The 17,543-nt window shown below is 40.8% G+C and overlaps 1 protein-coding gene across 2 annotated transcripts in view; it reads left to right on the top strand.

Annotated features, from left to right (window-relative positions):
• Window positions 1-17,543, top strand: part of RAB11FIP3 (RAB11 family interacting protein 3) — a 77,296-nt gene that overhangs the window by 27,763 nt on the left and 31,990 nt on the right. For both annotated transcript variants that reach the window (XM_066576515.1, XM_066576516.1), the window contains exons 2-3: window positions 267-360; window positions 6,194-6,282. In XM_066576515.1, coding sequence (XP_066432612.1) covers window positions 267-360; window positions 6,194-6,282 — 183 coding nt within the window. The remainder of the gene's footprint in view (window positions 1-266; window positions 361-6,193; window positions 6,283-17,543) is intronic.

Genomic DNA, 17,543 nt, shown 5'->3' on the forward strand with positions numbered 1-17,543 from the left:
ATGGGAACTAAAACTAAAACATTTTTCTCCGTTTTGCTATTCTGCTGATGGAACAGCAGAACAGAAAACAAAGACCCCGATGTAAACGAGTCCTGATAGTGTCTGACCGGATACTTTTAGTTCTCCTGATCATAAACGGGTATCTAGCAGCCGCTTATCTCCTGATGTTCTATGCACAATCCAATAATCAGATGTGTGAGCGGCTTTAGATTTGTAATCTCAGATCTGCTTTAATCCCTGTAATTCCATTTTCTTTCTCCTAACAGGTTAAATATCTCACTGGTTACCTGGATCCAGCTGGCCTGGGGGTTATTAATTTTCGTGACTTTTATCGAGGCATCTCTGAAATCCAGAGTGAAGGTGCGTACTGCCATATTTGTCATAACATGCTGCTCTCTGGGGTCCGGGTTTCAGGAAATGTGGCTATTTTCTAACATACTTTGGGGCTTATTTACTATTGAAAATGTGACAGTTTTCTGGTGCAAATTGCAGTAGGAAACTGTCCCAACATGCTTTGTGCCACATTTACTATGTGTAATAGACACTTTTGGACATTTTGTTTTTAAATTTGTGGTGTCTGACGAAGGGGTGTTCCTTCATAAGAAAAGGTGGGCATGGCCTAAATTGTGCAAAATTGCACCAAAATTTTGGTGTAATTTTTGGCGCAAACTAAGCCAACTAAAATGTGGTCTACTTAGAGCTGCACGGTCTTGAAATTCACCAAGTTTATCATTCAGCAGAGCTGCTATGATGAATCTGGCGCATTTAACACTGTCTCGTGTAAAGGCTCTTTTACACGGGGCAACTATATCATTAACATTCTCGCTGGATCGCGGCATCTGAATGATAATTGCCGAGTGTAAATGCTGCCAGCGACTAAATGACAAGTGATAAGTCGTTCGCTTACCTTTATTGTTCAGATCGTGCAGGCATAAAAGTGAAACGACGATTGACCTGTATAAACAGGCAGTCGTTCATCAATGAACGACTGCCTTTTTATTGTTAATGGAAGTGATTTCCAGCGTGCTCCGCCTCATTCATGGAGTGATCATCGCTCCTGTGTAGAGATGAGTGAGCATACTCGCTAAGGGCAAATACTTGAGCAAGTATTGCCTTTTGCGAGTACCTGCCCGCTCGTCTCAAAAGATTTGGGTGCCGGAGGGGGTGAGTTTCGGGAGTGAGCAGGGGGGAGTGTGGGGGGGGAGAGAGAGAGAGAGAGATCCCCCCCCCCCTTCCCCTGTTCCTCCCCGCCGCCACCCGAATCTTTTGAGATGAGCGGGCAGGTACTCGCAAACGGCAATACTCGTTCGAGTATTTGCCCTCAGTGAGTACGCTCGCTCATCTCTAATCCTGTGTAAAAGCATCAGTGTGATTATCGTTGAGACAGCTGAAGCGTGTACCGTAACAGTCATCTGTTTTTTTAAAGGGCCATGAGGCTGGGTTCCCATGGGACGGAAATATTACAGAATGTCTGCAGCGGGACCGCATTGAAATTCCGCAAGTTTTCCGCAGCGGAAAGGCTGTTTCAAAACCTGTGCTATTTGGCGTGGGTTTAAAGTGGCTCTTCCGCCTGCATTCCACTGCAGAAGTCTCTCCTCGTAGAGAGCCCGCAGCGGAAACGGTAATACAATTGACATGTCGCGGATTAGAATTCTGCGCAGCTTGTCCTCAGTGGGCTGTCTGCAGTGTGTGAACTAGATTTTTGCAAATCTCGTCCACTTTGCTGCTTAGTCTCAGGTTTAAAAATGCCTGCGGAATTTCCGTGCGGAACCCAGCCGTAGGGTGCATTCAGACAACCATATATCGGCCGGGTTTTCACGCTCAGCCGATATACGGCGTCTCTCTCTGCAGGGGGAGGAGGCTGGAAGAGCCAGGAGCAGTGCTCTGAGCTTCCGCCCCCTCTCTGCCTCCTCTCCACCCCCTCTCTGCCCCTCTGCACTATTTGCAATGAGAGGAGGCGGAACAGGGGCGGGGCTAAGTTTCGGGAATTAGCTCTGCCCCCTTCCCGCCTTTCCATTGCTTATATCATGAGGAGGAGGAAAATCATGTGATGATCACACAGATACAAATATCAGAACTTGTAGCAAGCCATCAATCTGTGTGAGGGTGCCTTCACACTTGTGATCGCGATATCACTGCGTTTTTTTTAACACAAATGTCAAGAGGACTTTCTGATGTTAAAAACACATCACACAAACATCGCAGGTTTGTGCTTTGCGATTTTTGTGCGATGCATTTTTAACATAAGAAAGTCCTCTTGACATTTGTGTTAAAAAAAACCTGCAGCGATATCGCGATCGGCAGTGTGAAGGCACCCTGATCGCTACATGACCTGAATGAAATTTCAACTTTGGCAAGTATTGAAGATCCTAATTCAATGCCGGCAAGCAGAGATCTTGAACACTGCGAGGAGCTGATATATAAAGTATAAAAATAACAAATTGCTTCATTTTTCATTTTATAATCAATAATTTGTATTTGCTGAAACTGGTAAACTGGCCGCCATTTTTGCATATAAATAAATTTTCATGGCTAGTATAGGTTGAAATACGAAACAGTATTATTCTATCAGGATGATACAACCAAGATAGAACATTTGGTGCATTGTAAGACATCTGACCATGTGTAACTGTAACTAGCTGGTGTTTCAAATTGTGCTGAGATTTCCCACTCTGAGAGAGGCAGATAGAGCTGCTTGGAGAGAGAACTGCACATGAACGATGATATGATGGCTTCTAATAATTTTTGTCTCCTTCTGGACACTAGCCAGAATACAACTGCTCATGTTTATAGCCATCAGCCTGTTTTCAAAGGCCCTGACTAGTGGCAGATAGAGTAGCATCTAGAATTGGATGGATAGAAAAGACTGAGGACTTCTTTAGAGTTCATTGGAATGAAAATAGGTGCAGCCATTTCCATACTAAACTCTTGAGCCAGAAATATTTGCCTGTTCCTCGCCCCATCCTCATCCCCACGTGTACATGAGGCAGATCCATTAACCATTAGCGGCTGAAATTTGCATTTGGAAAGTAGCAGTGAACAAGTCAGTGGTTTGTTGTAAGACTGATATGATCAGCGAGCTGGGAGACCGGTTTCCTATACACTCCCATGCCTGTAGGAAACCTGAAAAGGCGTATAAACTGCTCTGAGAATGGGTGGGTCATCTTCCACGGCTGCCAAGGCAGTTGTTCCTCTTCATGTTTAGCCCTTCAGAGGACCTTACTTCAGAAGAATCGCATGGTTTGATTTCCAGTCCGAGGAGGAGCATTGAGACAAAGACCTAAAATGGGCTTTTGGATCCTGACTGATTCGTGACTGATTGGGTATAGATTGTACATTATATTGTTCATAGGCCACAAGAAGATAGATTAACCCCTAAACGATGCTGTCCGCTGTTTTTTTTTTTCGTTTTGGTTTCTCCTCCCCATGTTCAAAAAATGATACCTCTCTTCTATTATTCCGCCGTTTTAGCTATCTGAGAGCTCATTTTTTGCAGGACAGGTTTTATTTTCCAATGGTACTATTTAATATACCGTATGATGTGCAGAAAACCTTTTAACATTTTGGAGTACATACAACTTTTTGATCGTTTTTTATTAGATTTTTTCTTGGGGACGAGGTGATCAAAAAAGCGCAATTCTATCGTTCTGTATTTTTTTTTTATTATAATGCTGTTTCCTGTGTGAGATAAATAATGTGTTACTTTGATAAACTGAACATTTACAGACATGATGATGCCAAATATATATTTTTATACATACAGGGAAAGGTTGTTTTTTTTTTTGTTTTTTTTTACTTTTAGTATCTTTTATTATTTACAATAACCAAAGAACTTTTGTCACTTATTTTCACGTTTTTTGTTTTTTAGGTCCTCTAAGGGGACTTTAATTTGTGATTGTTTGATTACTTATGCCATATACCGAAATACTTCAGGATTGCAGTATATGGTATTGTATTAACACATGTTGCAGGCAAGTCTAAACAGGCAGAAATTCATGGCAGCCCTAGGGGACTTCAGAAGAAGACAATGGCATTTAAAAGGTTAAGAGCCGTGATCAGCATAAACATTGATTTGCAGTTGTTGCGGTTGGATGTCGGCTTTCAAACACCTTTTGGCTCCCGATCTCGCTCCATACAAACCCCACACACCCAGGACATACGTATACGTAAAGACATATAGTTTATGATAACGTATCATTTTATCTTCATTATTGCAGTGGCCCTAGTAGTAATAGTACCTCCTCTCAGTGGCCCCAGAATTAATGGTGCCCCCTTTAGTGGTCCCAGAAGTAATGGTGCCCCTTTAGAGGTCCCAGAAGTAATAGTGGCCCTTTTAGTGGATACAGTAGTAGTAGTGCCCCCTTTTAGTGGCTACATCGGTAATGGTGCCTTCTTTTAGTGGCTGAAGCAATAATAGGGCCCCCCTTAGTGGTCCTAGTAGTAACAGGGTCCCCTCTAAGTTCCCTCCCCACCCGAGCCTCCAGTGGGACAGCAGCTGCATCATCAATCAATGTAATTCACTCTGACATTTCTGTTGGGACACCGCTACAGCCCTCAGAAACCATCCTCATTCCACCCCCTGGCATCTGCGCTGAGTACGGTACATGCGAGAACGCAGATGGCGGGGGGAAGGAATGATTAACTTCTCTGAACGCTACAGCAGCGGAGGCGTCCTGACGGAAACTTCAGAGTGAGTTGATGATATGGTTGCTTGCCGGCCAGAGGTGCTCACACCGCATAATTATTTTTTATCGGCTTTTAATATGGCCGGTAAAAGATAAATACCGGCATTGACCTCCAGAATAAATTACCGGCCAAGTGGCAACGCTATGTACAGAGCTGTTTTTTTTGTCTCTGTATGTTGGTATTGTTTGAGCACTGTATGGCGGTGCCCTGATTATAGTTCTCAGAGAGGAGTTAAAAGGAGGGCAGCACCTTGAAGGAGACCCCTATATAACTAGAATTTCTAAAACCTTGCTCCATGTCAACTGGGTGGGGATGAAAAGCCACAAGAAGGCTTAACTCCTTGCCGTACATAGCATTTAAGGTTGTATTTATGACGGAAACCACCTCAGACCTGGCAGCGGTTACCTCATCTTTATGACTTGAAGTTTCCTTTAAAGCCAGCATTAGAGCGCCTGGAGACTGTATATCATAAAATATTATTTCTGGCCTCCAGCTTGGAAATTTAGGTAGATCAGAATGTTCTATTCTCCAGCTTCAAAAAAAAAATCCTACATTTTAGTAAATTCTCTTCACGTTTTCCTTAGCCTGTAATAACACAATTATAGGACTGTATAGTGGGGCATATTAGGAAGGGTTTGCCTGGAATCGGGTAATTTTCATCTCTGCAGGTTTAATAGACCCGCCAGGCAAATGTTTCCTTTTGTTAGAATGCTTCCCCATGATAAGCGGGTAAGAGTGACCTTCTGCTGGGTTCTCCTTCAAACATGTGCAAACTGCAGGGTGACCTGGCAGTAGAAGCGCAGTTTTCCTGCAGCACCTCCGCTGGAGAAAGGAAGTATTACAGATTCCCGATAGAAATCCACATTCAGATATGTAATGAACTGACATATTGTCTTCCAGAGCGAGAAGCTCTATGTGTAGCTGTTCTCGCTAATAGTTGAGGGTCCTAAATTCTCCCATTTTTTCCACATTCCAAATTTAGGTCTGTGATAAATGCCCAGTGAGTACGCAGTTTCGGTCTGTGAAAACGCTTCATGTTTCACGGACCAAAACTGCATACTTCTGTGTGAAATGATCCCTCTTTAACATGGCTATGGAGCTTTATGCACTATGATGCTGTTTTTCCCCTTCGACCTCTTCAGCACGAATTTTCCTACCTTGGAGGGTAGCTAGGGTGCCCGGTTATAGCTGGCAGAGTTGTGCCACCACCTGTGTGGTGGTGTAAGGAGCACGCCACAGGTCAGAATCCAAGATGGCACCTGCTGCCTGTGCTGGCATCGTGCTGGCTATGTCCTGTAGGGAAAGTGGAGAACCAGTTCTTCTGCCCTGGACTTCGCGGGCCACATAAAATGATATGGTGGTCTGGATTCCACCCGCGGGCATTGAGTTTGACGTGCTTTAGAGTAAGTGGTGGCAGTACTGAATCCTGTTTCATTTGATATTATCTGATTAGCAGATTTCCTTATTAATGATAACAATCTCATTCTAATTCCGATTTATTCCACAGATTTGGACATGCAGCTGTATGACATGGGATACCCTTCTGAGGAGGAACCAGCCTGCTCTGTTGATTTTGATGACCTGGCAGCATTTGAGGTTAGTTTTTCTGGCTGCTCGTCTGGCCTTAGGTGCATTACATCTAAAAATCCTCTACATCCTGTATTATACTCCAGAGCTGCACTCACTATCCTGTTGGTGGAATCACTGTGTACATACATTACTTATCCTGTACTGATCCTGAGTTACATTCTGTATTATACTCCAGAGCTGCACTCACTATCCTGTTGGTGGAATCACTGTGTACATACATTACTTATCCTGTACTGATCCTGAGTTACATCCTGCATTATACTCCAGAGCTGCACTCACTAGTCTGCTGGCGGAGTCACTGTGCACATACATTACTTATCCTGTACTGATCCTGAGTTACATCCTGTATTATACTCCAGAGCTGCACTCACTATTCTGCTGGTGGAGTCACTGTGTACATACATTACCTATCCTGTACTGATCCTGAGTTACATCCTGTATTATACTCCAGAGCTGTACTTACTATTCTGCTGGTGGAGTCACTGTGTACATGCATTACTTATCCTGTATTGATCCTGGGTTACATCCTGTATTATACTCCAGAGCTGCACTCACTATTCTGCTGGTGGAGTCACTGTGTACATACATTACTTATCCTGTACTGATCCTGAGTTACATCCTGTATTATACTCCAGAGCTGCACTCACTATTCTGCTGGTGGAGTCACTGTGTACATACATTACTTATCCTGTACTGATCGTGAGTTACATCCTGTATTATACTCCAGGGCTGCACTCACTATTCTGCTGGTGGTGTCATTGATGCATCCATACCAGCTGAGCTTCTATCTAATGGAATATACATATTTCTGGGTGATTTCAGATCTGCAGCCTGCACGCCGCTCTGAGATATAATCCGGGCTGCAGCTGCTGTATTAATGAGCACAGCGCAGATGATGGACTGTCTCCTGTTTGTTGTTACACCGCAGGTTGTTCAGTGACTATATTTATACAACAACTACAGATGTTTTGGCTCTTTCAGGCTGTGTTCACATGCACATATGTTGCACATCTACAACAAATCTGCTCCCTGCGGGTTCTTGATGTGGATCTGCAGTGGATTTCACTCCTACAATTGAACCTGGCACTTTGTGTGCATTTCTTCCACCGTGTAAACTCCTCATCAGATCTGCCCGGTGTGAGCGCCCCCCCAGAGAACTAATACATTTGTAGTTGCAGACTTGAAGTGAACGCACCATAAGGGCTCTTTCCCACGAGCGTATATCGGCCGTCGTTTTCACGGTCGGCAGATATACGCCATCATCTGCGGCGTAGAAGCTTGTGAACGGGGGCACAAATGTAATGTTTGTGCGCCCGTTCGAACGGCATGGGGTCTGGTGCATATGCGCCAAGGTCACCATTCCGTCACCACTTCCCCTCCCTCCCCATCACAGGCTCACCTCTGTTATCCTCCCCGCTCGTTCTTTGCAATGGGGGTGGGGGCAGAACTAAGCACTGCCCTGTCCCACCTCCTCCCATTGATGGCTATGCACAAGGGGCGGGAGAGGGCCGTCACTTAGCTCCGCCCCCTCCCATTGCAAAGAACGAGCAGGGAGGAGAGCAGAGGTGAGCCTGCACAGGGGAGGAGAGCAGAGGGAGGAAGTTAAGCAGCCACGCTGCTAAACTCCCTCCGGCCACTGTCAGGGGCTCGCAAAGAAGCCCATGCAGTGGTTGACGTATTCCGGCCCAAAAGATAGTTCCGGGACTATCTTTTGGACCCGACGTAAAAACGCCCGGAGCTATATTGGCCGGCTGGGTGCTTTTACTTCTCAGGAATACGGCCATGTGATCTGATGCATTAGAATCCAGTGCATCAGGTCACAGCGTAAAACGTCCGGACGATATACGCTAGTGGGAAGATCCTTTAGGCTGCCCATAGACACTTATGTCCCCTGACATCTGCTGTTGGAGGAGACCCCCATACACGCAAGATGGTCTGCCAAAATTGGTGGCTTCAGCTGATATACACCTAATACGTATGACCAGCTTTTAGCATGATGTGGACACCACACCGTAAAGGCTTTTGCCTGTCTCCTTTTTCAGAAACCGCGCCACTCCTGTTCATATTTGGTATTGCAGCTTATCTCTATTCCAGTGAATACTAGCTGCAATACCAAGCACAGCCATGGGACGGACGTGGTACTGTTTTACATTTTGGACAGTCCCTTTTAGATCTATGTGACATGATGGCTCCTGACGCATCACTGTGCCCTGCAGGAGCGCTTGTGTGATTATTGCATGGACTCCCGCCAGGCCTTCATAAATCAAGAGGCTGGGCGGTATCATTGCATTGCAGTCACCTATGGCCTCCCTTCTGATATCTACTATTCTCCATCGCTGTGTTGATATGCTGAATACATTGAGTATATACCCTGGAAGTTTGCTGCCAGTATTTCATCTTGATTAGCAGGTAAATAGTCCTGTCCATCACATCTATACGCTCCATACTGAACTCTTAGTGTTTACCTCTGCTGCCCTCTGCTGTCCTGAAGTGGAGTTGTATGATAAGTGACCCCATTCTATAATTGTGTGCCCCTAGAGAGAGCAGGCAGACCAGGCATGATCGGCTGACAATAATACAATGTAGTTTCTGAAAGCTAACAGCTCTGGGTACAGCAAGCAACAGGTTAACATTTAAGCCTTTTATAATAGGATTTTCCCTAGAATTAATTGTGTTTCCGTGTTATTTCCTCTTTCCATAATGCTGTTTGCTTTGCTGCAGCCTTTACAAGTAATGCAGCTTCTACACTGAACGATTCTTGCCTGCACGAGAGAGCGGCGTCCCCACCAGCTTGTTCGCTCTCGTGCAGCTTCATCGTTAACTCGTTCACCGAGAATCGTTAATAGAGATGAGCGAACGTACTCGTTTAGGGCGATTTCGCACTCGAGCACCGCTTTTTTTGAGTAACTGACTACTCGGGCGAAAAGATTCGAGGGGCGCCGGGGGTGAGCGGGGGGTTGCAGAGGGGAGTGGGGGGGGGGGGGGAGAGAGAGAGCTTCCCCTGTTCCCCACTGCTATCCCCCGCTCCACAACCCCGCCCCCGGCGCCCCCCGAATATTTTCGCCCAAGTAGTCAGTTACTCGAAAAAAGCGGTGCTCGAGTGCGAAATCGCCCTAAACGAGTACGTTCGCTCATCTCTAATTGTTAACTATCGTTCAGTGTTTCTCATTTGCTGTGTAAGTGAATGTGAAACGCTGAATGATTAGTGTTTGAAGTGAACGAGGTAACAATGATTATTACGCCTGCAGAAAATGAACAAGGAGCAAACGATTCTCGTTCATCGCTGGCTCGTGTTTAGACCAAACGATAATCGTTCACTTTCGCTTTTTTTGTAAACAATAATCATTCCGTCTAATAGCAGCTTTAAAGATAACCCGGTAATAAGTTGAGTAAATTGGGTCCCACTGCGGAGACCACTACATGATCAACTGTTAAGGCCCTTTTACATGCAACGATTATCGCTCAAAAATGAGCGATACTTGTTACTTAAAATCCATCATTCAGCGGCTGAAAGACTGAGCAAATACATTCCATTTGAATGCTTTTGCTCATTTTTCAAAAGGCTGCAGGATGTTATCCTCGCGGCAAGTTTACACTAGCTGTGAGGAGAACAATGCAATCTGCTGGCTGTTTAAACAGCCAAATGTGTTTAAACACAGGCTGTGCTCAGCAAACAACTCATAGAGGTCTTTTTACATGCAAATGAAGATGGTAAAGTGTTAATAGCTATTAACACTTTATGAAATAGATAGCTAAATCTTTCAGTCGTTTCAAAGATTATCTTTGCGTGTAAAAGGGCCTTCAGCAGGAAACCCAGAATCTGTAGTTTGTGTCCCCATGACAAAACTTCCTGTTTGCATTTTAGGCTTTCTATAGAGCTGCACATCATCCTCTAGAGGAAGAGGACATAGGTGTGGAAGGTGATAAAGACGCATACAATGCCCTGTCTACAGCAATAATTACCACAATAGAAACTACCAGTGTTAACTTATGCACATGCATAGGGTTTCACAAGAAGGTGGAAATCCCCATCAATTACACTGGTAATTAGGGAGACAGACACCTTTTTATAAAGGTAATTAAGTGTAAGAAAACATCAGAGACCAACATATATATATTTTTTTGCTAGTGAAAACCCCTAAGTATCTGAATCAAAGTGGAGCAACCTTCACAAATACTCCTTGTAAAGGCCCATTTCCACTGAAAGATAATCGCTCAAACGACAGTTTGAGTGACAGTTTTGAGCGATCATCTTTGCATAACTCTAATTAGCTACTTAAGAGTTAATGCAGGCCGAGCGGGACACCACCGCGATAGCTGCGAAAATAAAGCAGCTGTTTTGTATATGCAAACAGCTGCATTGTACTCAGAACTTTTAGCTGGTGTCCCGCTGAGAACTGCCAGCGGCATACCAGCTGAAAGAATACTACCGTGTTTCGACGAAAATAGGGTCCTCCCCCAATAATAAGACCTATAGAGTTTCAGGGGTGGCTTAAAATAAAAGGCCGCCTTCCCCAAAATAAAAAATAGGACCTAGCTCAGGTGCCCCACAAAAAACCCCACAATACTCACCTGCTCTGCGGCGTCCCGATGGTCTTCGGCGGCGCTGCTGTAAGCTGCGACCTCCTCTTCTCACAGCGGAGCTTCTGCTGGTGACGGGGCTTTGAATACCCCGCCTCCAGCAAAGCGAGTGCTGTGATTGGCTAATTGGAGTACCGACAGCCAATCACAGCCGGCGCTCGATGAGCCAATCTCAGCCATTCAGTGATGTCATTTACTGAATGGCTATGATTGGCTGATTGAGTGCCGGCAGCCAATCACAGCCGGCGCTCGATGAGCCAATCACAGCCGAAAATAAGACACACTGCCCTTTTTGGGGCAAAAAATAATATAAGACAGTGGCAGCGCGTTTACACAGAACAATTATCTTTGAGCGATAATCGTTGTGTCTAAATGGGCCTTTAATCCGCTAAGTAATTTTCTAGTATACTGCACCCTATATAGAATATAATTCCTATAATACTGCCCCCTATGTACAAGAATATAACTACTATAATACTGCCCTCTATGTAAAAGAATAGAACTCCTATAATACTGCCCCCTATGTACAAGAATATAACTACTATAATACTGCCCTCTATGTAAAAGAATAGAACTACTATAATACTGCCCCCTATGTACAAGAATATAACTACTATAATACTGCCCCCTATGTACAAGAATATAACTACTATAATACTGCCCTCTATGTACAAGAATATAACTACTATAACACTGCCTCCTATGTACAAGAATATACCTACTATAATACTGCCTCCTATGTACAAGAATATAACTACTAAAATACTGCCTCCTATGTACAAGAATATAACTACTATAATACTGCTCCTATGTACAAGAATATAACTACTATAATACTGCCCCCTATGTACAAGAATATAACTACTATAATACTGCCCCTATGTACAAGAATATAACTACTATAATTCTGCCCCTATGTACAAGAATATAATTACTATAATACTGCTCCCCATGTACAAGAATATAACTACTATAATACTGCCCCCTATGTACAAGAATATAACTACTATAATACTGCCCTCTATGTACAAGAATATAACTACTATAATACTGCCCCTATGTACAAGAATATAACTACTATAATACTGCCCCTATGTACAAGAATATAACTACTATAATACTGCTCCTATTTACAAGAATGTAACTACTATAATACTGCCCCTATGTACAAGAATATAACTACTATAATACTGCCCCTATGTACAAGAATGTAACTACTATAATACTGCTCCCTATGCACAAGAATATAACTACTATAATACTGCTTCCTACGTACAAGAATATAACTACTATAATACTGCCCCTATGTACAAGAATATAACTACTATAATACTGCCCTCTATGTACAAGAATGTAACTACTATAATACTGCTCCTATGTACAAGAATATAACTACTATAATACTGCCCCTATGTACAAGAATATAATTACTATAATACTGCTCCCCATGTACAAGAATGTAACTACTATAATACTGCTCCCCATGTACAAGAATATAACTACTATAATACTGCCCCTATGTACAAGAATATAACTACTATAATACTGCCCTCTATGTACAAGAATGTAACTACTATAATACTGCTCCTATGTACAAGAATATAACTACTATAATACTGCCCTCTATGTACAAGAATATAACTACTATAATACTGCTCCTATTTACAAGAACGTAACTACTATAATACTGCTCCTATTTACAAGAATGTAACTACTATAATACTGCTCCCTATGTACAAGAATATAACTACTATAATACTGTCCCCTATGTACCAGAATATAAGTAGTATAATACTGCTTCCTATGTACAAGAATAGAACTACTATAATACTGCTCCTATATACAAGAATGTAACTACTATAATACTGCTCCTATGTACAAGAACATAACTACTATAATACTGCCCCCTATGTACAAAAGTATAACTACTATAATACTGTCCCTATGTACAAGAGTATAACTACTATAATACTGCCCCTATGTACAAGAGGATAACTACTATAATATTGCCCCTATGTACAAGAACATAACTACTATAATACTGCCCCTATGTACAAGAATATAACTACTGTAATACTGCCCCCTATGTACAAGAATATAACTACTATAATACTGCCTCCTATGTACAAGAATATAACTACTATAATACTGCCCCTATGTACAAGAATATAACTACTATAATACTGCCCCTATGTACAAGAGTATAACTACTATAATACTGCCCCTATGTACAAGAATATAACTACTGTAATACTGCCCCCTATGTACAAGAATATAACTACTATAATACTGCCCCCTATGTACAAGAATATAACTACTATAATACTGCCCCCTATGTACAAGAATATAACTACTATAATACTGCCCTCTATGTACAAGAATATAACTACTATAATACTGCTCCTATTTACAAGAATGTAACTACTATAATACTGCCCTCTATGTACAAGAATATAACTACTATAATACTGCTCCTATTTACAAGAATGTAACTACTATAATACTGCCCCCTATGTACAAGAATATAACTACTATAATACTGCCCTCTATGTACAAGAATATAACTATTATAATACTGCCCCCTATGTACAAGAATATAACTACTATAATACTGGCCCTATGTACAAGAATATAACTACTATAATACTGCCTCCTATGTACAAGAATGTAACTACTATAATACTGCTCCTATATACAAGAATATAACTACTATAATACTGCCTCCTATGTACAAGAATATAACTACTATAATACTGCCCCCTATGTACAAGAATATAACTACTATAATACTGCCCCCTATGTACAAGAATATAACTACTATAATACTGCCCCCTATGTACAAGAATATAACTACTATAATACTGCTCCCTATGTACAAGAATATAACTACTATAATACTGCTCGCCTATATACAAGAATATTACCACTATAATACTGTCCCCTATGTACAAGAATATAACTACTATAATACTGCCCTCTATGTACAAGAATATAACTACTATAATACTGCTCCTATGTACAAGAATGTAACTACTATAATACTGCTCCTATATACAAGAATATAACTACTATAATACTGCTCCTATATACAAGAATATAACTACTATAATACTGCTCGCCTATGTACAAGAATATTACCACTATAATACTGTCCCCTATGCACAAGAATATAACTACTATAATACTGCTTCCTATGTACAAGAGTATAACTACTATAATACTGCCTCCTATGTACAAGAATATAACTACTATAATACTGCCCCCTATGTACAAGAATATAACTACTATAATACTGCCTCCTATGTACAAGAATATAACTACTATAATACTGCCCCCTATGTACAAGAATATAACTACTATAATACTGTCCTATTTACAAGAATATAACTACTATAATACTGCCCCCTATGTACAAGAATATAAGTACTATAATACTGCTGCTATGCACAAGAATATAACTACTATAATACTGCCTCCTCTGTACAAGAATAGAATTACTATAATACTGCTCCTATATACAAGAATGTAACTACTATAATACTGCTCCTATGTACAAGAATGGAATTACTATAATACTGCCCCCTATCTACAAAAGTATAACTACTATAATACTGCCCCCTATGTGCAAAAGTATAACTACTATAATACTGTCCCTATGTACTAGAGTATAACTACTATAATATTGCCCCTATGTACAAGAACATAACTACTATAATACTGCCCCTATGTACAAGAATATAACTACTGTAATACTGCCCCCTATGTACAAGAATATAACTACTATAATACTGCTCCCCATGTACAAGAATATAACTACTATAATACTGCCCCCTATGTACAAGAATATAACTACTATAATACTGCCCCCTATGTACAAGAATATAACTGTTATAATACTGCCCCCTATGTACAAGAATATAACTACTATAATACTGCCCCTATGTACAAGAGTATAACTACTATAATACTGCCCCCTATGTACAAGACTATAACTACTATAATATTGTCTCCTATGTACAAGAATATAACTACTATAATACTGCCTCCTATGTACAAGAATATAACTACTATAATACTGCCTCCTATGTACAAGAATATAACTACTATAATACTGCCGCTATGTACAAGAGTATAACTACTATAATACTGCCCCCTATGTACAAGAATATAACTACTATAATACTGTCTCCTATGTACAAGAATATAACTACTATAATACTGCCTCCTATGTACAAGAATATAACTAGTATAATACTGCCCCCTATGTACAAGACTATAACTACTATAATACTGTCTCCTATGTACAAGAATATAACTACTATAATACTGCCTCCTATGTACAAGAATATAACTAGTATAATACTGCCCCCTATGTACAAGAATATAACTACTATAATACTGCCCCTATGTACAAGAATATAACTACTATAATACTGCTCCCTATGTACAAGACTATAACTACTATAATACTGCCTCCTATGTACAAGAATATAACTACTATAATACTGCCCCCTATGTACAAGAATATAACTACTATAATACTGCCTCCTATGTACAAGAATATAACTACTATAATACTGCTCCTATGTACAAGAATATAACTACTATAATACTGCCTCCTATGTACAAGAATATAACTACTATAATACTGCTCCTATGTACAAGAATATAACTACTATAATACTGTCTCCTATGTACAAGAATATAACTACTATAATACTGCTCCCCTATGTACAAGACTATAACTACTATAATACTGTCTCCTATGTACAAGAATATAACTACTATAATACTGCCTCCTATGTACAAGAATATAACTACTATAATACTGTCTCCTATGTACAAGAATATAACTACTATAATACTGTCCCCTATGTACAAGACTATAACTACTATAATACTGCCCCCTATGTACAAAAATATAACTACTATAATACTGCCCCCTATGTACAAGAATATAACTACTATAATACTGTCTCCTATGTACAAGGATATAACTACTATAATACTGCCCCCTATGTACAAGAATATAACTACTATAATACTGCCCCTATGTACAAGAATATAACTACTATAATACTGCTCCTATGTACAAGAATATAACTACTATAATACTGTCTCCTATGTACAAGAATATAACTACTATAATACTGCCCCTTATGTAGATGAATATAACTACTATAATACTGCTCCCCTATGTACAAGACTATAACTACTATAATACTGTCTCCTATGTACAAGAATATAACTACTATAATACTGCCTCCTATGTACAAGAATATAACTATTATAATACTGTCTCCTATGTACAAGAATATAACTACTATAATACTGTCCCCTATGTACAAGACTATAACTACTATAATACTGCCCCCTATGTACAAAAATATAACTACTATAATACTGCCCCCTATGTACAAGAATATAACTACTATAATACTGCTCCCTATGTACAAGAATATAACTACTATAATACTGCCTCCTACGTACAAGAATATAACTACTATAATACTGCTCCTATGTACAAGAATATAACTACTATAATACTGCCCCCTATGTACAAGAATATAACTACTATAATACTGCTCCTATGTACAAGAATATAACTACTATAATACTGCCCCCTATGTACAAGAATATAACTACTATAATACTGCCCCCTATATACAAGAATATAACTACTATAATACTGCCCCCTATGTACGAGAATATAACTACTATAATACTGCTCCTGTGTACAAGAATATAACTACTATAATGCTGCCCCCTATGTACAAGAATATAACTACTATAGTACCGCCCCCTAATAAGTGTTGGCCTGTTGTCTTGCTGCTATTTCCGCTGTCTCCTTTTCCTCTTTACGGGAAGGTTGAGCTGCACACGTCTGGCTGGGAGCAGCTTGTATTTTCTGCAATCCTTTCCCCTTTCGCCGCCTGAGGTACAATGTAAACACTGCAGAGACGTACGAGGAATTTGGCTTGTATTCACTTATTGCAGTTCTTTGGTAACAGAAAGTCTATACAAGGAGCTCCGCTGTGTTCCACCTTGGTCAAGTCATACTTATATTTTTCATGCTTTTCTCAAGGCTCTTGGGTTTCCCCTATTGAGGTAAATTGGGGGGAGAAGATAGTTGCGGTTTGGAAATAAACGCCGTGGGCCCTATAAACCATGATGTTACCTAAAAACCATTGTGCTAATGACGAGAATTCTGCTCCCTTGATTGTGATGTAGTGGCTGCTGTGCGTGAAGGCTATAGATGAAGGTTCACCAACGGGGTAGGGTCCACCGTGTATGGGGTCCATAGTGACTAGAGAATCGTAAATCTGATCTACTGAATCAGTTATTGTATAAGAAAAGTTTTTGCAACTTTGTAATATAGTTCAGTGTTCATTTCTTCGTGGTCTTAAAGAGTTCTGTTTGCTTTCAGTGAATGGAAATGTAATTGTTTGCTTTCATGGATAAAAAAATCTGTATAGCTTCCTAGGTTTTTTTTTCCAGAAGTCGCTGTGTCAATCTACTGATTGATGTGGGTTTTGGTTCCTGGAACCCCGGATGACCAGTTGTGGTTGCGGGGGTGGGGGGGATTGCCACTGCAGGGTGTAGTTGTATGTGGCATTTATTCAATGAGCCACACCTAGTCCTCTAGAAGAGGAACCATTCTCCATTCTGGCTAAGGGTCTATTCAC

This window comes from Eleutherodactylus coqui, chromosome 8, assembly GCF_035609145.1.
Source record: "Eleutherodactylus coqui strain aEleCoq1 chromosome 8, aEleCoq1.hap1, whole genome shotgun sequence".
Lineage (NCBI taxonomy): Eukaryota > Metazoa > Chordata > Amphibia > Anura > Eleutherodactylidae > Eleutherodactylus > Eleutherodactylus coqui.